Source organism: Narcine bancroftii, chromosome 2 (assembly GCF_036971445.1).
Source record: "Narcine bancroftii isolate sNarBan1 chromosome 2, sNarBan1.hap1, whole genome shotgun sequence".
Classification (NCBI taxonomy): Eukaryota; Metazoa; Chordata; class Chondrichthyes; order Torpediniformes; family Narcinidae; genus Narcine; species Narcine bancroftii.
The window spans coordinates 228,712,164-228,733,405 of NC_091470.1; the positions used below are offsets into that span (position 1 = coordinate 228,712,164).

The window sequence follows — 21,242 nt, forward strand, 5'->3', positions numbered from 1 at the left end:
TTAAAGAGTGGGGTTACTTTGGCCTCCCTCTAATCCTCAAGAACTAATCCAGTATATAAGGTTTGAAAAATTATCACTAATGCAGCCACTATTTCCTGGGCTACTTCCTTCAGTACTCTTGGATGCAGACCATCCACCCTGGGGATTTATCTGCCTTTAATCCCTGCAATTTAACTAATACAACCTCTTGACTTACAATTATTTCCTTTATTCCCTCCCTCACATTAGATCCCTGATCCTCAACAATTTCCTGAAGATTAGTTATGTCTTCCTTGGTGAAGACAGAACTAAAGTAGTCATTCAAACAGTCTGCCTTACCCTTGTTCCCCATGATTAACTCACCTGTTTCTGTCCGCAACAGACCCACATTTGTCTTAACTAACCTCTTTCTCTTAACGTGTCTATAAAAGTTTTTAGTCATTTTTTATGTTCCCTGCCAGCTTCCCCTCATAATCCCCTTTACCTTTCCTAATTAATCCTTTTGTCCTCCTCTGCAGAACACTGAATTTCTCCCAATCATCAGGAATATTATTTTTTTAACTAATTTATATGCTGCTTCTTTGGATTTGATACTCTCTCTGATTTCCATTGTTAGCCATGGATGCAGTACACTCCTTGATTTATTCTTTTTACAAACTGGAATGTACATTTGCTGTACTTGCTCCAAGCTATCCTGAAACTATTGCCATTGCTTTTCCACCATTAGTTCTTAAGTTGCGAGAAAATGCATTGCGGTTTTATGGAAATTAGAAACTGATTTATTGCTGGAATGCTGGCATAATGAAATCCGAAGTTATATTCCTCTAGAACGAATTACTTATAATTTAAGAAATACGTTTAAAGATTTTTTGAAGATCTGGTCTCATACAAATAACAGGCCAGTCTGTTTTGTGATTCCTTTATTCACTCCCCAACCTCATTTTGATGATAAAATACTGTTATTTTAACATACTTTGTTTTTTTTAAATCAGTACTACTTTTTTTTAGAAATAAGTATTAACTAGTGAAATAATCTTTTGGATTCTCTCTTGTAATATATTTACTAATAGGTAGTAATGGCAAGAAGAATCCTAGTTGACTATGCAATATTTATAATACAGGTACACAATACTTTATCCGGACATCTAAAATCTGGAAAGCTCCAAAATCCAGCAAGTGGGGAGAGATGCGGCAGCGTGAGTCGGGCGGCCGGGAGACCGGCAGTGCGAGTCGGGCGGGCGAGGGGGGAGACCGGCAGCGTGAGTTGAGCAGGGGAGTGACCGTTAGCGCGAGTCGGGCGGGCGAGGGGGGAGACCGGCAGCGTGAGTCGAGCAGGCGAGAGGGGGAGAGACCGGCAGCGCGAGTCGGGCGGACGAGGGGGTGGGGGGGAGATGGCAGGGCGACTGGAAGGGGGTGGGATGGATACGGCTGCACAATTTGGGTGGGCTTAAATCTGGCTTTCCAAAATCCAGAAAAATCCAAAATTCGGAACACACTGTCCCCCAAAGGGTAAAAGGTCGTGTTCCTGTATATCCATTGCTAACTATATATATATTTATATTTTTATATATATATATATATATATATATATATATATATTTATATATATATATAAATTTATATATAGATTTATATATATATATATAAATTTATATATAGATTTATATATAGATATATAAATTTATATATAGATTTATATATAGATATATAAATTTATATATAGATTTATATATAGATATATATATACATATATATATTTATATATAGATATATACATATATTTATATATAGATATATACATATATATATTTATATATATATATATATTTATATATATATATTTATATATATATATATATGATTTCTAAAAAAATTTTAGTCAAAGAGTAATTCTTCTCTTTTATTTTTTGTTTTCTATGGGATCTTTAGTGGGAGGGTGTGGGGGTAAAACTATTAAAAATTGTCATGTATGAGGAAAAAATGGAATGTATATCAAATACTTTGTAATTGATTTATAATACAGTACATTTATTGATAAATAATTTTTTTTTTACAAGTCTGTATGCAAACAACAATGCGAGATTGGTTCTGACAAGCTCCAGTCTCAAATGCCGATTGATCTGATCAATCTTGACAAGCTGCAGTTCCATGTCCAAACAATCTGGACAGTTCTGACAGCATCTTCTGACTAGCTATTCATATTTCAAATTAGCAGAAGTTGCAATTTTGGTTACACAGTCCAGTATGCAATCATTGGACACAAAATATCTGGACAGCTCTGACAGCATCTTCTGACTAGCTATTCATATTTCAAATTAGCAGAAGTTGCAATTTTGGTTACACAGTCCAGTATGCAATCATTGGACACAAAATAGGCAAACATCAATTAAAGTTATTTTTTTCCCCCAAAAAAATTAACCATTCATGCTGTACAGCTGGTTCCTTGTTTACAAGGCATCCCGAACTGCTGTGAACAGATAAACGAAGCTTAGGAACAAAAAAGATGCCCCAATTGTGGAGCTCGCAGCTGCAAGCTCCAGCTGCCTTCTGATAGAGTTGGTTTATCTCCCAAATTCCTCTCCAACTCCCAGGCTTACATGTCAAACAACAGTCTTACACTTTGACCATGATCAGACTCTGAGGACTGCAGCATCATAAAAATAAGGTTGCTGAACCAGTGGTCCAGCTACAAATATCCAAAAAGATGTGCGTTTCCTTCAATGTGCTCATATCAAGTCAAATTTGTTGCAATTCAATTTCTAGGCTACTGTCTTAGAATTTACCTCATTTCTGTTTGTGGGGCTTTCCTGTATTCCACACAAAAGATATACTTCATATTGACTGCAAAACATTTGAAACTGTGAGGAGGTGTTATGCACTATACAATTTTTTTTAAAAAAAACACACGGAACTGCTGGAGGAACTCAGCTGGTCTTGCAACGTCCATAGGAGATAAAAACATATTTCTGACACTTCTGGCCTGAGCCCTTCTTCAAAGAAGAAGTAAAAAACAGGAAATGTCAGAATGGAGACAGAGCTGGCTGGGGAAGGAGTCCAAACCAACAAAAGGTTTCAATTAGATACGATAAGAGGAGGTGAGAATTGATTTTGGTACTGTGAAAGGAAAGAGGGAAAAGTGAGAGAGACAGAGCTGGGGAAAGGTGACAGGGGAAATAAGTGTTGGGGGGGGGGAAAGAAAGCCAGAGAAGTCTATGTTAATGTCATCCGGTCAGAGGGTATCCAGAAAGATGATGAGATGTTGTTCCTCCAATTTGCGAATGGTGTCAGTCTAGCAGTGGATGAGACCATGGACAGACATGTCAGCAAGGGAAAGGGATGGGGAATTGAAATGGATGGCCACTGGGAAATCACCACTATTGTGGTGGACAGAGCTGAGAAGCTCAACAAAGCAATCTCCTAGTCACATCCAGCCTCTCATCCCTGCAGATTCACAAGTAAAATGTTGCTTTACTGGGAAAGACTGTTTGGGACCCTGAATGGTGGTTTGGGAGGAGGTATGGGTGCCAGTGGAGCATCTCCTGTGGTCACAGGGATAGGTACCAAGGAGACTATTGTTGGGGAGAGAGGAGTGGACAAGGAAGTCATGGAGGGAGCTGTCCCTGCAGAAGGTGAAGAGGGGAATAGTTGTCTAATGGTGGGATCATGTGGTAGTTAGTGGAAATGGTGGTTGGGGACAAGATGAATCCTGACTTTGTTACATGTGAGACCAAAGGGGACCAGGGGAGATGTCCAGGTAATGAAGGATATACGGGTGAGGGCCAAGTTGATGATGGTAGAGGAAAAGCTATGTTGTTTGAAGAAGGAGAACACCTCTGATGATCTGGCATGGAAGTCCTCATCCTGGGTACAGATGTGACGGAGACAGAGGAATTGAGAGAATGGAATGGAATCCTTGCAGGGGAAAGGGAATGAAGTAGCAGTGGGGGCTGATGGGTTTGTAGAAGATGTCTAGTGAGAGTTTGTCTCCAGTGATGAAGACAGAGACAGAGACTCAGACCCAGACAGAAAATATGAGGTCAGTGAGGAAATTGGCAACAAACTGGATGAAGGAGACAAGCTCATCATGCGCACTGAGGCAGCACCAAATTAGTCATTGACATAGTGATGGAAGGGGCATTGCATGTGAAGGGTTGTAGCATGGATTGCTCAATGTAACCAACAAAAAGGTAGGCATAGTTGGGGCTCATGGGGGCCCCTTTGACCTGGAGAAACTGGGATGTCAAAGAAAAAGTTATTGAGGGAGAGGACAAGATCTGCCAGCCAAAGGAGAGTGGCAGTGGGGGACTGGTTGGGTCTATTGCCCAGAAAGAAACGAAGGGCATTGAGGCCTTCAGTATGGGGGATGGAGATGTATAGGGATTGGATGTCCATGCTAAACATGAGGCAATCGAGTTCAGGGAATTGGAAGTTCCTCACTCACCATGTCCTCAACTACCACACCACCAGCTTCCGCATCTAACATATCCTCCTCCGCCATTTCCACCACTAGATACATATTCCAGTCTCTTCCATATCTGCAAGGATTATTCCCCCACGACTCCCTTGTCCATTCCTCCTTCCCCACCAATTGTTTCCTTGGTATCTATCCCTGTAACAGCAGGAGATGCTCCACTTGTGCCCACACCTCCTCCTTCATCACCATTTAGGGTCCAGTCCTTCCAAGTGAAGCAACATTTCACTTGTGAATCTGCAGGGGTCATCTACTGCACTCAGTTCTCCCATTGTGGTCTTCTCTACATTGGAGAATCTGGGCACAGACTAGGAAATCTCTTTGTTGAGCATTTTTGCTCTGTCCTCAGCACTCATTTCAAATCCCCCATCCAATCTCTTCGCTGATATGTCTGTCCACAGTCTCATGCACTGCCAAACAGCAAATTGGAGAAACAACACCTCATCTTCTGACTGGACATCCACCAACCAGATGGCATTAACAGCAACTTCTCTAGCTTCCCCATCACCTTGAGACCGACTGAGTTACTCCAACACTTCACTCTATTTTTATTATAATCTCAGCATCTGCAGACTTTCATGTTTCACTCAGTTCAGTTCATCCACTGCAAAATCTCTTCAAGGGTTGCCTGAAGAAGTTGTCCTTTCTTTAAAGGGAGTCTGTGTGAATCTCTCTCACTGCTCCCCATCTGCTCTCTGTTATTCTCAAGCTCCATGACCATGTTCTCACCCAGACTCACTTCCACAGCCATGTGCCTTCCCGGCTACTTGCCTCTACCGCCATCTGGTGCCAGGTGAATTCCAGTTCCAAGCCTCCCAGTTTGGCCCGACCAGGATCTCAGGTACCTGTGCTGCATTGACTCTTGTTTTTTAGTCTTCTCCTGGCATATCCTATGGACTATCCTTGGCTCAAAATCCAGGTAACAGCAGACCCTCACACTTTCGCTGCCACAGCTCTGTACTTCACTCACCATGACCTACCACGGATGTCTCCTACACTTCATCCTCTGCTGGATCCACACGTTCAACTGCCAATTCTATGGTCACCTGGTGTCAATCAAGTCTCCACCCTGGCCCAAGCTGTTTACAGGGCTGAGTTCCTGACGTGGCTTTCTTCTTACTATATCCAATTAACACCTTATGTTGGTCTGAACTCCTCCCCCAGCCAACACTGTCTCTATTCTGACTTTTCCTGGTTTTTTGTTTATTTCTTGAAGAAGGGCTCAGTCCTGAAATGACAGCAATATATCTTTATCTGCGATGGATCACTGGCTCTGCTTGATCCATCATCTTCAGGCCTAACTGCCAGTTGGACCTGCCGAGGTCACCAATGTAGTGTTCGCGGCTACGCGAGTGTGGAGAAGAACGACACGCACACCAAAGCCTTGGAAAATGAGACTGGTTTATTGTTCTGGCTGTCGTGTTTACATGGGCCCCAGGTCCTGACATCAGGGCCCCGCATCATCGGAGCACCAGCCTGGGACTGGCCAACATTCGTGCCAGACTTCATCTTCCCGCCATGCAGGTCACCTGGGATGATGGCCGATGTCACCCCCAGGTCCACGCAGCCATTTTGTGGGCCAGTCTGCATCTCCGTGCGCGGGCCACGACACTACAATAATTTGTTCTTAAATAATTATTTTCCTTTGCTAGTTGAACATAATTTTTAAAAATGTGAAGTCATATATGGCCATCCAAAAGAAAACCACACATGGAGCAGATAATATAAAAGTCTTTGAAACTTAACAGATGATTTACAAATGTAACAAAGTTTACAATTACCTGCTCAGAATGCCAGAACTTTTCAAGGTGCCAAGTAGCAAATTTATCCACTCATCTCTCAAAATGTCTTTCTCCTCAGAGTTTAAATAGTTTAAATATATTTTAAGAAAAGCTCTAGGTGCTAACAGTAGAGGTGCTATGTTGTTATGATATGCAGTGTAGTGGACAGATCAAACATTTAATTTGACCTGACTTGTTTGAGGACACAGCAAAGGATTACATTTTATTTGTTGATCCCAAATTTGGCATCAAGATGAAAATACAGAGTATTTTAAGATGAAAGAAGAAATCTGGTAACCATGTGAACTATTAAGTATTGGTTTCACTTTTGGCAATTTTCTCCTATCCCTATTTAAATGGCTTTAAAATTTTGCTGAAATGTTTCAATACATGCACTCTTCAGTAACTCAGTCTCAGGCAGACATCTGTCATTTCTAGGTAATTCCAATGAATTAATTCTCTAATAGTCTAACCTGCCATATTACATGTCCACTGTAATATTCCCTCTGCCTGCCACCTCCCCCGCCCACCAGCCCCCCAGCCAGAATCAGCAAATACAATGTCATCATCAGCTCACATTATGAAAGCAAGGAAACATTGTAACAAGACACTTCAGAACTGGTTTAAGGAAACTAAATCTGAAACAGAGAACTATGAACATTTCTACTGACTACACAATTCTGTAACAAATAGCACAAATATATAAGAAAAAGCAAAACAAATTGACAATTGATAATGTACCATATTCTCATTTGCTGCACCCAAACTGGTACTATATTTCCCCTCATCTGAAGCTCTGTTAACCAAAATGTTCCATTAATCAAACTTTTTTATGTTGCCAACACGACGTCATAAGTTGTAAAAAAATGATCACCTGACTTGCCCATGTGAGGCTCTGTCATGTTGGCGCCATTTTGATAAAAATGGGGCTCTTGTTAACTGTACAAAGATGAAAAAGCCACTGAGGAGAATTTCTAGTGTTTGGAGCTTATTTTGTAAGCTTTTGTTTAGGTACGTATTAAACATTATTTCATGCTTGAAAAACCTCCCATTGTTTTTTGTTATTATTTAACCACTGATACAAGTATTTCTGCTGATGCGACTGAGCTGCTTAAAGCCATTGTTCCGTAACGGAAAAAACTCAATAACTGAAAACCGTCCGGACCCAAGTTTTTTGGATATGGGGAAACGTACTGTAGTAAAGAAAAACTATGACAGAATACCAATTAATTAAGAGACCATTTTAATTTTTAATTTAATTAAACTGTGAAGTCATACATGGCCATCCAAAAGAAACCCACACATGGAGCAGATAATATTCACAGTAATCAGGTTGCTCTTTATAAGTTTGCTTATTTTAAAACTTTATTTATCCGTTCAAAAAACAAATAATACATAACATATACAACAATTAACCCTAAACATGAATGATATTTTGAGAAAAAAAGAACCCGCCCCCCCACTTCAACCAACTCTCCTAAGGAGAGCCATAAAGAAAAAATATGAAAAAAAATTAAGCATACATATTAAGATCTAATCAATTTAAATTGAAATGTAAATATTCTGAATATAACATCCACTTATTAATAAAAACTATAATTATCATGCAAAACATATGTAATTTTTTTCCATTATTTAACAATATTTCATCTCATTATGCCATCTATTAATATCAATCATATTTGTATCTTTCCACGTACTAGCAATATATTTTTTCACTACAGATAAAGCTAAATATACAAAAGCAAGTTGAAACTTATCTAATCCCAAACTTTTCAAAGGTTCCAAACTACCCAATAAAAACACTGTCGGATCTAAAAGTATTTTAATCTTATACAGGTATTCTAAAAACAATTGAATTTTCTTCCAAAAAGATTGTATATGTATACATGAACAAACAGCATGACAAAAAGTTCCAACAGAATTACCACATCTAAAACACAAATCTGATTCATGAAAACCAGACTTGTTTAATTTTTCAGGTGTTAAGTATAACTGATGTAAAAAATTATAGTTAATCATTGCATAACATGCATTTATCAATCTAGTTACACTATCATAACAAATATCTAACCAATCATCCTCGGAAAAAATAAAACCAGTGTCCCCTTCCCATTTACTTTTAGACCTATCCCAACTCTTTTTATCCATACCATCCTGTAATATTTGATACTTAGATGAAATATAACCCTTCTCTGATATCTTCATAATAAAAATCTCAAATTTAGTCATTTCAGGTAAAATCATATCTCTACCAAACGTACGTTTTACCAAAGATCGAATTTGGTAATAGAGAAACAAAGAATTCTTATCAATACCAAAACTGTCTCTCATCTGATTAAAAGATAAAAATTTACCCTCTTTAAAAGAATCTCCAGAATTCTTCACATCTTTAAATCTCCAATGCAATTAACTTCGATTATGTATTGAAAAAGAAATAAGTTGATTAAAACCGATAATTTGCCCCTAGAGCCTATCATTTTATTTTTATTAACCCATAGCTTCATTAAATGTTTTAGTATAGGCACATTATATTGCTGTAACAAATTTATATTCCATCTGAACAAAAATTGATGTATTTCAAATTCAGAAATATTTTCCATCTCAATTTTGGCCCAACTAAGAGGTCGTTCCAAATCCATCAATGAACTAATAAATTTAAATTGGGCTGCTTCATAATAATTTTGAAAATGTGGTAAACGTAATTCCCCCTAACTCATATTTCCAAGTTAATTTATTCAAAGCTACTCTCGAAAATTTACCCCTCCATAAAAATTCCCTAACCATTTTATTCAAATCTCAAAAAAAAATTATCAAATTCGGAACAGATTGAAACAAATATTGCATACGCGGAAAAATATTCATCTTAATTGTATTTATCCTACCCAATAAATTAATAGGTAAATCTTTCCATTTAATCAAATCAGTTTTAATTTTTTTATTAACGGAACATAATTTAATTTATATAAAGATTGATAATCAACATTCAGAATTATACCCAAATATTTAATTCGATCAGTCCATTTCAAGTTAATAATATTCTTCACTTACCGGTAATATTTCACTTTTTTCCCCAATTAACTTTATATCCAGAAAGACATCCATATTGTATTAAAAACTCCTTCAAGTTCAAAAGTGACTGAGCTGGGTTTATTAAATACACCAATACATCATCAGCAAATAAATTAATTTTATACTCCTCATCTAAAACTTTCATACCTTGTATCTGTGTATTTTGTCTTATCAATTGTGCTAAAGGTTCAATCACTAACGCAAACAAAGCTGGTGATAAAGGACAACCTTGACGAGTTGATCAAGTCAATTTAAAAGGTTCCGAAATCAATCCATTTGTCAATACTCCAGCTACCGGTTTACTATATAAAGCCTTAATCCAATCAATAAAAAAAGGACCAAACTTAAATTTCTCCAGAACTTTAAACAAAAAATTCCACTCAACTCAATCAAATGCTTTTTCTGCATCTAAAGATATCACCATCGGGTGATCTGAAGATTGTCGAAATCTATTAATCAAACTAATCACGTGCAGAATATTATCTGAAGCATATCTATTCTTTATAAAACCTGTTTGATCCATATGAATCAACTTAGGTAAAAAATTTAGCCAATCTATTCGCTAATATTTTAGCAATTATTTTATAATCTACATTTAACAACGAAATTGGTCTATATGAAGATACTTTCAAAGGATCTCTATCTTTCTTTGGGATTACTGTAATTAAAGCACTAGAACAAGACACAGGTAATTCATAATGTTCTCCAACTTGACGTTATACATCCTCAAACACTGTAGAGAAATCATCATAAAAGATTTTATAAAATTCAACCGAAAACCCATCATCACCAGGCGATTTACCGTTCGGCATTTCCATTATAGCCATTTTAATTTCTGAATCAGTAAATGGTTCCTCTAACTCCTGTATATCTGTATCCTCTAATATTGGTAAATTCAACTGTGATAGAAAAAGATCAATCAATCCAATTTCTTGTTTTTCTTCAGATGTATATAACTTTTTATAAAATGAACAAAATTCATCATTAATCTCACGAGGTTTATAAGTAATAAGAGAATTCCATCCAACAGCATTAATAATCCTCGAAACCTGTTCCTTCTTTAATTGCCATGCCAATACCTTATGTGCTTTCTCTCCCCATTCATAATACCGTTGTTTAGTCCTATTAATCACACATTCAAATTGATAAGATTGCAAAGTATTATATTCCAATTTCAACCTAGATAATTCTATTTTCTGATCTTCTGTAGCATCTTTCTGAAATTCCTTTTCTAACTCAGCAATCTGTTTCTCTAATTCAAGACTCTGATTTAATTGATGGACAATGGTGGACCAAAAGGTAAAGAGGAATGCAGTGGTCATTGGGGACTCCATTGTCAGAAATACAGACAGGAGATTCTGTGAGCCAGATAGGTATGCCCGCATGGTGTGCTGCCTCCCTGGTGCAAGGGTGTGGGATATCTCAAATCGGGTCCAGGGTATTCTAAAAGGGGAAGGCGAACAGCCTGATGTCTTGGTACATGTGGGTACCAATGACATAGATAAAAAGGAGGAAGTACTGAAAAAGGATTACAGAGAGCTAGGACAGAAACTAAGAAATAGGACAGCCAGGGTGGTGATCTCTGGTTTGCTACCTGTGCCAAGAGCAACTGAGGAGAAAAATGGAAGGTTAAGAAAAATGAATGTGTGGCTGAGGGGCTGGTGTAAAGGACAGGGTTTTGGCTTCTTGGATCATTGGGATCTCTTTTGGGGAAGTCATGACCTCTACAAGAAGGATGGGTTACACCTAAACCCAAAAGGGGTCAATATATTGGCAGCTAGGTTTGGTACAGAGGGAGGGAGAGACAGAGAGAGAGAGAGAGAGAGCCAGGATTGGGAGGCAGTGCTGAGGACAGCAATAGCACTAGCAAGGGAGACGGGGACAGATGGAATTTTGGGGGGGGAAATTGATGTTCTTCCCCAATCTGAGTCTAGCGCTGCTCAAACAGCAACAAGAATTCAACCAGGTTAAGAAAATATTGTGAGATTTTTTTTTAAATAGACTATGCGATGCTATACCCAGCCACCCTGAGGATTGTACTACCGGGATGTTATACAGGTTTAACATCTATTATCTGGTACTCTGTAGTCCGGGAACTCCTGTGCTCTGGTATGTTTTGAATCTGCTGCCATTAGTACAAACTCCTTACAGACAGCACGGGGCTCGAACCCCGGTCCTGATCGCTGGGGTTGTAAAGGTTGAATCTGCTGCATCAGGACCGAGGTTTGAGCCCCACATTGCCATTAAAGGGTTTGTACTAATGGTGGCAGATTCAACCTTTACAGTACCATCAATTAGGTCCAGAGTTCGAGTACGCTGTCTGTAAAGAGTTGTCCTAACGCACCAATCGCTGGCGCATTAGAGTTGCATTAACCACTAAGCTAATCGAGCTGCCCCACAGTATTATTTCTTGTTTTAAGCTTTGTTCTTTCTTTGATAGGTTTACATAGGGACCTATTTATGTTTTCTGGGATTTTCTGTGCTCCGGCAATGGTCAGGACCCAATGTTGCCAGATTAAAGAGGTTCAACCTGTGGGGCCATGTAAAAGACAAGGATGCCTTGAGTTGGGGGTAATGCATTAGAGGATTGGCTCATCAACAGAAGGCAAAGAGTTAAGATAAATGGGTAGAAATCACTGGTGAGCAGAGTGTCACAAGGATCAGGGCTAGGCCTGCAACTGTTCTCTATATTTATTATTGATTTGGAGGAGGGGACTGAGTGTAGGATATTGAAGTTTAATGAAAACACTAAACTGAGTGGAAAAGCAAATTCTGCAATGTAAACAGAAAGTCTGCGGCAGATAGATAGGTTAAGAGTGTGGGCAAGGTCTGGCAGGTGGAGTGCAATGTTGGTAAATGCAAGGTCATCCACTTTGGAATGAAAAATAGATCAGATTATTATTTAAATTGTGAAAGACTATAGCATGCTGTTGTGCCAAGGAACATAAGCGCTTTTGTGCGAATCGCAAAGAGATAGCTTGCAGGTTCAAAAGGTAATCAAGGCGGCAAATGGAACGTCGGCCTTCAATGCTAGAGAGATTGAATTTAAGACCAGCGAGGTTCTGCTGAAACTGGGACACTAAATGCAATTCTGGTCTCCTTACTTGAAAAAGAATGTACTGGCTTTGTGCATGGGAGCAGTGTAGAGGAGGTTCACTGGGTTAATTCTGGAGATGAGAGGTTTAGCCAATGAGGAGATTATCACCTGGGACTGTATTTGCTGGAATTCAGAAGAATGAGATGGGGTTTTGTAGAAACATATAATCGATACGATAGTGGAAGGTGAGACTAGAACTAGGGGATAGAGCCTAAAGATTCAGGAGAATAAATTTAGGATGAGGAGGCACTGCTTTTCCTGGAGAGGAGCAAATCTGTGGAATTCTCTACACAAGGAAGCAGTGGAGGCTGCCTCATTAAATATATGCAGAGTAGGGGAATTCTTCTTTCTTTGGCTTGGCTTCGCGGACGAAGATTTATGGAGAGGGTATCTTTGGCTTGGCTTCGCGGACGAAGATTTATGGAGGGGGTAAAAAAGTCCACGTCAGCTGCAGGCTCGTTTGTGGCTGACCAGTCCGATGCAGGACAGGCAGACACGATTGCAGCGGTTGCAAGGGAAAATTGGTTGGTTGGGGTTGGGTGTTGGGTTTTTCCTCCTTTGCCTTTTGTCAGTGAGGTGGGCTCTGCGGTCTTCTTCAAAGGAGGCTGCTGCCCGCCAAACTGTGAGGCGCCAAGATGCACGGTTTGAGGCGTTATCAGCCCACTGGCGGTGGTCAATGTGGCAGGCACCAAGAGATTTCTTTAGGCAGTCCTTGTACCTTTTCTTTGGTGCACCTCTGTCACGGTGGCCAGTGGAGAGCTCGCCATATAATACGATCTTGGGAAGGCGATGGTCCTCCATTCTGGAGACGTGACCCATCCAGCGCAGCTGGATCTTCAGCAGCGTGGACTCGATGCTGTCGACCTCTGCCATCTCGAGTACCTCGACGTTAGGGGTGTGAGCGCTCCAATGGATGTTGAGGATGGAGCGGAGACAACGCTGGTGGAAGCGTTATAGGAGCCGTAGGTGGTGCCGGTAGAGGACCCATGATTCGGAGCCGAACAGGAGTGTGGGTATGACAACGGCTCTGTATACGCTTATCTTTGTGAGGTTTTTCAGTTGGTTGTTTTTCCAGATTCTTTTGGAACAGTTGAGTCCACTGCCAGATCAGCCATGATTGTTTTAAATGGCAGAGATGGATTGACAGACCAAATGGCCTATTCCTGCTCCTGTTTCTTATGTTCTTGTGCTTAGTGAATTATATTGGCTCATAAAAAAAATTGCACGTCACACAGAGTACTATATTATAAGATAGAAAATTCCATTTAGGACCATTTGGATTATCATCATTCATAATTTGCAGCGCTCACCCTCTTTTAAAAAATATTGGGACGGCACAGGACTCAATAGCCAGAATTGGTTGCCACTGTGCTGTAAATAAAATTTAAAAATTTAAATGGGAGGCATGGCTAGCATAGCAGTTAGTGCAATGCTGTTACAGCATCAGCGACCTGGGTCAAATCCAGTGCTCGATAAGGAGTTTGTATGTTCTCACTGTGTCTGTGTGGTTTTCTCCAGGTACTCTGGTTTCCTCGCACCCGTCAAAACGTACCGGGGTTGTAGGTCAATTGGGGGTATTGGGTGGCACAGGCTTTTGGGCTGGAAGGTCCTGTCACTGTGCTGCATTTCTAACTTTAAAAAGTAAAATTAATTATTTAAACCCAGAGATATGTAGCTCAATATCAGAACTTACTGATGATATCAAACTGAGAGGATTCAATTAGTAGCACTGAGAAAGAAGGCATCAAAATATAAAACTTACAAACTGAATAATTAAGTGGCACAAGTTTATCATGGGTTATAACTTACACAAATTAAAAAAAACAGAAATTGAATGGAATAGTAAAGCAGGAGTATATCCAAACAAATAATTAAATCAGATTTAATTTGCAGCAAAACAAATTAAAATCAAATAAAGTATGATGACTTTTGAATTCTACGTCTAAAAGCAAGTTACAAAACTTATGGATCTTTGATCATCTGCTTCATTTTCCCATAAAGGACATGGTGTGAAGAGAAGGCAAATACAATTAATATGAATAACTCCAGAACTGATAAGATTATAGTTACAGAAAAGGCTTCAGTGATGAGAGAATCTTGAGAAAAATTGGAAGTTTTAAAGAGCTATATGATGTGCATAGAATAAAGAACAAACAGTACAGGAACAGGACCTTCAGCCACCAGTGACCACGTCAAACTAAACAATCCCATCTACCTGCATATGGTTTGTATCCCTCCGTTCCCTACGTGTTCCTCTGTCTGTCTAAATGCATCATATACACTGCCACCATACGTTTCTACCACTTCATGTGGCAGCATGTTCTTGCCTCACAAATCTTCTTTTGAACTTCCCCGTCACCTCAGATCTATTCCCCCCAGATTTTCAAATTTCCATACTAAATTCCAGTGTTTCTCAACCTTTTCCACCTTCCACCCCCCCCCTCCGACCCACAAACCTTCTTAAATAATACCTTACTAACCACAGAGCACCTATAGCAAGTGGGGGGAAAAATAGTCGAGATCCACTGCTCCATGTCCTTCAATATTTTTATATATATCAAGCCTCTAATGTTCCAACAAAAACAGCCTCAATTATCCAATCTCTTCTCATGGTTAATACTCTTGAATCCATGGAACATCCTGGTAAATCGCTTTTGTACCTTTTCTAAAGTCTCTACATCTTCCTGTCATGATCAGAATTACATAGAGTGGTCTAAGTGTAGCCTACCAAAGCTTTACAGCTGCAACATGACTTCCTGAGTATTACACTGAATGCGCTGATCAATGAAACCAATGTAATCTTCTTTACCTCCTTTAAGGGAGCTAATGACTTGCACCCGCAGATCCCTCGGAATATCTACATCACTAAGGGTCCTACTAGTTACTATATACAGGTTGTTCTCATGTAATGCACGGGCTCCATATTTACAGATGTAAATAAATTGAAAATGCACAAAAATCTTAACAGCATTGTAATGACTGGCATCCAAAGCATACCAGATTTACAAGAACAAGAATTAAAAGTGGAGAGAGGGAGGCAATTAGTCTGCCAATCATAGGAACAAACATGCACATTGGACTTTTGAATATAATAACTTAATGGAAGCTTGCTCATATGTAGATCATAAATTGGAGATATGCATTTGACCTTCTGCAGGAGTGCTGAAGGAACATCCATGGAAACTCAACGACTCTGAAGAGACTCTCTTTTGCTTCTCTTTCGGTAAGGGGAGCCAGGAAATACTAATGGCGACTCTTTGCATTCCTTATGGCAGGCAAAAATTAAAATGTATCATGTATGCATTTTAATGTAGGGCAGCACAGTTGGCATAGTGGTTAGCTCAATGCCTTTACAGTGATCGGAACAGGACTTCGAGTCCTGCACTGTCTGTAAGGAGTTTGTACGCTCTCCCCATGTCTGTGTGGGTTTTCTACGGGGGATCCGGTTTCCAACCACCATTCAAAACCTTACCGGGGGTGTAGGTTAATGGGGTGTAAATTGGACAGCACCGTCTCGTGGGTTGAAATGGCCTGTTACCATGCTGCATGTCTAAATTTAAATTAATATGTGACAGTAATATGAACCTGAAATGCACTGGTGTCGCATAGCTGACTGAATTTTCTGTGCATTCCTATGCTTTGCCTTCCAGATTACATGGGAGAGTTCTACTCTGGCTGATCTTTGTGCCATCCTACACACTGTCCTGAAGGCAACATCACAAGTGCTAAGAAGTGCCTGACATCTGCATCCAACCTTGGCTTTTGGTTAGCCCTGGTTGTGAAGCATTTGATCTCGACGACATCCTCAATGCACTTTCTGATGTAGCCAGTCACTAACCACATATACTCCTCGATGCTTGCATGACCTGAAACAGCTCCAGTTCATGGTCTCAAAGATGTCCTATAGTGCCCACCCGCCCCCCCCCCCCCCCCCCCACCCACCCCCCCACCAACCACCACCTCTGATCTCCTTGCAAACTGGTTTTGTTCGTTTTGCCTGTGCTCTGTAAGCCATGTCAAAGCTGGTGAATAGCTGATTCTGTTTCTAATTTCACTCAGATTTGCTTTTTTGCTGTTAAGATAGTTTTCCGTAGGTCACACCTAACCTTCTATAGAGATCTGGATCACTTGTTTTAAACATCAACCACCTAGTTCTCAGCAGGCTGTGAATCCTTCAGTTCATCCATAGCTTTAAGTTGGGGTGCTCACAGTATGTACATGTGGATACAGACTCATCCACACAGGCCCTGAAATTGGTAACAGCTGTGTGGCATTTTTATTCAAAATTGACAATCAAATCAAATTTGAGATACAAGACCTCCCATGCACCAAAGTATGCTTATGTTGTTTACCAAGTCTACGCTTTTCCAATTCCAAGTACATTATCCCAAAGGATCTTCTCTAATAATTGCTCTGTTGGCCTTTTTAAACCAAGGAACAATTTTGGCTATTCTCTACAGAGTGGATTTTTTTTTCACCTGGCAGAAAGAATTGCAAAATACTTATTAAAAGACAGAATCTAGAACTTACATATGAAATGGTTGATGCAAATAAGTTATGTGCTTTTAAAGCATACTACAGAGGTATGAAAGAAAGGAAAAGTATGATGAAAGGATGATAGGTTAGACGGAACAGGCAGAGATCCAAATGGGATCAAAAAAATGCAGACTAAGAGTTGGGTCAAAGACAGATGTGATAGGTAGAGAGCCAATGGTTATGTGGCCATTCATTTCAGCATGGAATATGCCAGCCCTGTGCCATGAAACATTCTACACTCCTTCTGAATCGAAGTATACAGTAAATCTTTACACTTTGCCCTAAAAAGTGTATTTCTTTTATCCTAAAACAATATTAATTACATTAATATTCCATTTCTTAAACTAGGCCCGCTTGAAGTTTTTCTGAAAAATATTTTTATTTTAATACAATTTTATAGACATTTTGAAGGAAAATTGCTTTCAAAGTAATTAACTGTGCAAGTTCTTTGGTGACTTATGATCCAGAGGCACACAAATTTAAATTCTCTTCTTAATTTGAGCTAAAGAATTATCTTTTCAAATACCATCCCACTACTCTGACCAATTTAAAATTAATATCCAAGAGTATCAATATATTCAAATATTCCCAGAGAAAAATTAAATTTAAAAAGTACTTTCTTACTTGTACATGGTTTAAGTTAAACAAGAAGCCATCACTAAAAAAACACAATAGATGCAGATGCTGTAATCATGAGCAGACAAAGAATTGCTGGAGGAACTCAGCAAATCAGACAGCATCCACAGGTAGAAATGGTCAGTCAATATTGAACTAAAACCCTTTATCAAGAAGCAGTCACTACCTTCATGTCTGATATCTTCTGGTGAGAATTCATTCATTTAAGATGGGTTGATAGCCCAAGAGCCCAACCATCACTTTGCTGACACTTCGGCGAACCGGCCCCGCTTGTTTCGCCACTTGACGGGGCAGCCATGGGGAAATGGCGTTGTCAGAGGTTTCTCTCTGACTCCAGCATCCCTTCCAGCGTGCACTTTGGTCAGCAATTATGATGTCAAAATGCAGCAGCTCATGCTGCCCTTATAGGGGCGTGCTGAATTTGAATAAAAACTGTCGTTAACAACCCTCAACGTGGTGGATGTGTTTCTTCCACTGCTCTCACCGCCACAGTGGTGACCCCGACGAGCCCAGACGATTTTCTGGACTCAAAACATCATGGATTTAGCAGAGGTTAATGCTGTCTCCATCAAGCTTCCCCCCTCTTGGACCCACCAGCTAAAAACGTAGTTCGGGCAGGTGGAAGCACAATTTCAACTCTGCAACATCTCCTCAGATGTCACGATGTTCTATCATGTCGTGAGCCCTATGGACGAAGATACAGCAGCAAGGATGGACAACATCATCCACCAGCCCCCCCATCTAAGGGAAGTATACCGCCATCGAAGACCTGCTGCTTGGAACTTTCGGGCTAATACGCCAGCAATGGGCTTCCAGGCTCCTTCACCTAGATGGGTTTCTGGTCCGTAGTCCGTCGGCGCTGATGGACGAAATGATGGACCTAGAGGAAGACCACAAGCCTTGTTTTCTCTTCCGCCAGATATTCCTGGAACAGATGCTGGAGGACATCCAGCTGCTCCTCACAGATGAAGACTTCTTGAACCAGAGAGCAGCAGCCTGTGCGGATTCCCTCTGGCGCATGAAGAGGGAGAAGGAGGCAGCCCTCAACCAGGTGGCATGACCAGGAGCCAGTCGACTGCAAGCCACTCCCAAGACCAAGCCAGAGGAGGGCCAGTCGACCTGGTGTTTCTACCACCAGTGCTGGGGAGCGCAACCCCATAAGTGCCACCAGCCCTGCAGGTTTCAGGGAAATGACCAGACAAGCTGCCGTTAATGGCTGCGACGGCTGGCCTCACAGCCTCCTTCACGTGATGGACAGATCCATTGGCTGCTGATTCTTGGTGGACAAAGGGGCTGAGCTCAGCATCCTTCCCCCCACAGCATTAGAGAACCGCACCCGATCTCGAGTTCCAACCCTGCAGGCAGCCAACGGCTCCACCATCAGGACCTATGGCACCCGCAGGACACAGATCCAGATCGAGAAGAAGTTCCACTGGAGGTTCGTCCTAGCCTCCGTGTGCACCGCGCTGTTAGGGGCTGACTTCCCAGAGCACATGGCCTACTGGTTAACATGAAGGGCAAAAGGCTGGTCAACGCCTGAACGTTCCACTCCACCCGACTGGACAGAGCAAAAGCCCGCAGGCCCGAAATTGCTGCCATAGTCGCTGCCAGGAATGAGTTCGACAAGTTCCTCCACGAATTCCCCACCATCTTAGAGCCAAGGTTCAATGCCACCCTGCCCCAGCATGGGATCTTCCACCACATCGCCACACAGGGACCTCCCACTGCATGCTAGACCCAGACAGCTGCCGCTCGAGGAGCTCCAGCAGGCAAAAGGAGGAGTTCTCCAGGCTCCAGGAACTGGGAATCGTCCGGCGCTCAGACAACGCCTGGGCATCGCCACTCCACACGGCCAAGAAATCGACTGGGGGCTGGAGACCGTGTGAGGACTACCGTTGGTTGAATGATGCAACCAACCCCGACAAGTATCCAGTGCCCCACATACAGGACTTCTCCGCCAACTTCCATTGGACACGGGTCTTTTCCAAAGTAGACCTCGTGCTACCATCAGATCCCGGTGCATCCAGATGACAAGGCTAAGACGGCCATTATCACACCTTTTGGCCTCTTCGAGTTCCTGCATATGGCCTATTCATGTTCCTGCGTATGCCCTTCAGTCTAAAGAATGCGGCCCAAACATTCCAGCGCCTCATGGTTGGAAAAGGCCTGGACTTTGAGTTCATTTACCTGGACGATATTCTCATTGCCAGTCGCAACCGTGACAAACACAAAGCCCACCTCTGCACACTCTTTGCCCGGCTGGCGGACTTCGGTCTCACAGTCAACTCAGCCAAATGTCAGTTCGGCAAGGAGTCCCTCCAGTTCCTGAGAAACACCATTTTGGCGGCTGGGGCCGCGCCAGTGCCGGAGAAGGTAGCAGCTGTTCAACGATTTCCCCAAACCCTTCACCCTCCAAGAGTTCGCGGGGATGGTGAACTTTTACCATCGTTTCATCCCCAGTGCCATGCTCACCATGTGCCCATTGTTCACGTTCATGGCCATGAATGAAAAGACTTTATCGTGGTCAGAGGAGGCAGACAGGGCTTTCTTCGCAACAAAGGCTCTGCTGGTGGTGCACCCACGGCTGGAGATGCACACGGCACTCTCTATGGACGCCTCAGCTATGGCGGGGGGGGGGGGGTTCTAGAACAGTGACTCGATGGACAATGGCACCCGCTGGCCTTTTTCAGCCAGCAGCTGCACCCGCCAAAGCTCAAATACAGCACCTTCGATCGGGAGCTCCTGGCGCTGTATTTGGCTATCCGCCATTTCCACTACTTCCTTGAGGGCAGGCTGTTCACAGCCTTCACGGATCACAAGCCCCTCACTTAAGCATTGGCGATGGCCAAGGATCCATGGTCTGCCACACAGCAGCGCCACCTCTCGTACATGTCTGAGTTCACGTCTGACATCCGACACAGGGCCGGCAAGGACAATGTAGTGGCTGATGCCCTTTCCCATCCAGCCATCAACACTCTCGTGCCCGGCCTGGATTATGAGCAACCGGCTCAGACACAGAGAAACGACGCGGAGACACAGGCCTTGCGGACCACCATCTCGGGCCTTAAACTCAAGGATGTCTAGGTGCCTAGCAGCCCGGACACATTCCTCTGCGACGTCTCAACAGGCACGCCGCGCACAGTGGTTCCACTGCATTGGAAGGCGAAGCTCTTCAGTCTGATCCACGACCTTGCTCATCCAGCGGTAAAGACAACTGTGCGGATGGCTGCGGAGCAGATAATTTGGCACGGGCTGAAGAAGGAGGTGGCGGAACTGGCCAGAAACTGTACCAGGTGCCAGACCTCCAAGGTCCAGCGACACACGCGAGCCCCCATCCAGAACTTCAACTCGGCAGTTGCACATTGATGTCATTGGGCCCCTGCCAGTGTCCAAGGAGGCTTGTTACCTATTCACGATGGTGGATTGGGCCACAAGCCGTCCCGATTAAGGAAGCCTCAGCAGAGACCTGCGCCAGGACTCTGGTCAGCTAATAGATCGCCTGTTTCGGAGTCCTGGCGCACATCACTAGCAACAGAGGGGCGCAGTTCACATCTGCCCTGTGGACTTAGAAGGCGAAGCTCCTAGTGGTCAAACTCCACCACACCACAGCATACCACCCGCAGTCCAAAGGGTTGGTGGAGGTTCCACAGGCACCTGAAGGCATCGCTTA

The 21,242-nt window shown here is 42.0% G+C and overlaps 1 protein-coding gene across 6 annotated transcripts in view; it reads right to left on the bottom strand.

The window, feature by feature from the left end:
- LOC138755121 (neurocalcin-delta) overlaps nucleotides 1-17,894 on the bottom strand; it is a 68,291-nt gene extending 50,397 nt beyond the window's left edge. For 3 of the 6 annotated variants that reach the window (XM_069920454.1, XM_069920453.1, XM_069920452.1), the window contains exon 1: nucleotides 17,739-17,893. In XM_069920454.1, coding sequence (XP_069776555.1) covers nucleotides 17,739-17,771 — 33 coding nt within the window. In that variant the 5' untranslated portion in view covers nucleotides 17,772-17,893. Of the gene's footprint in view, nucleotides 1-17,738 lie in introns of all 6 variants that reach the window. The other 3 variants (XM_069920456.1, XM_069920455.1, XM_069920457.1) reach the window with 3 other exon arrangements.
- Nucleotides 17,895-21,242: the final 3,348 nt, after the last annotated feature.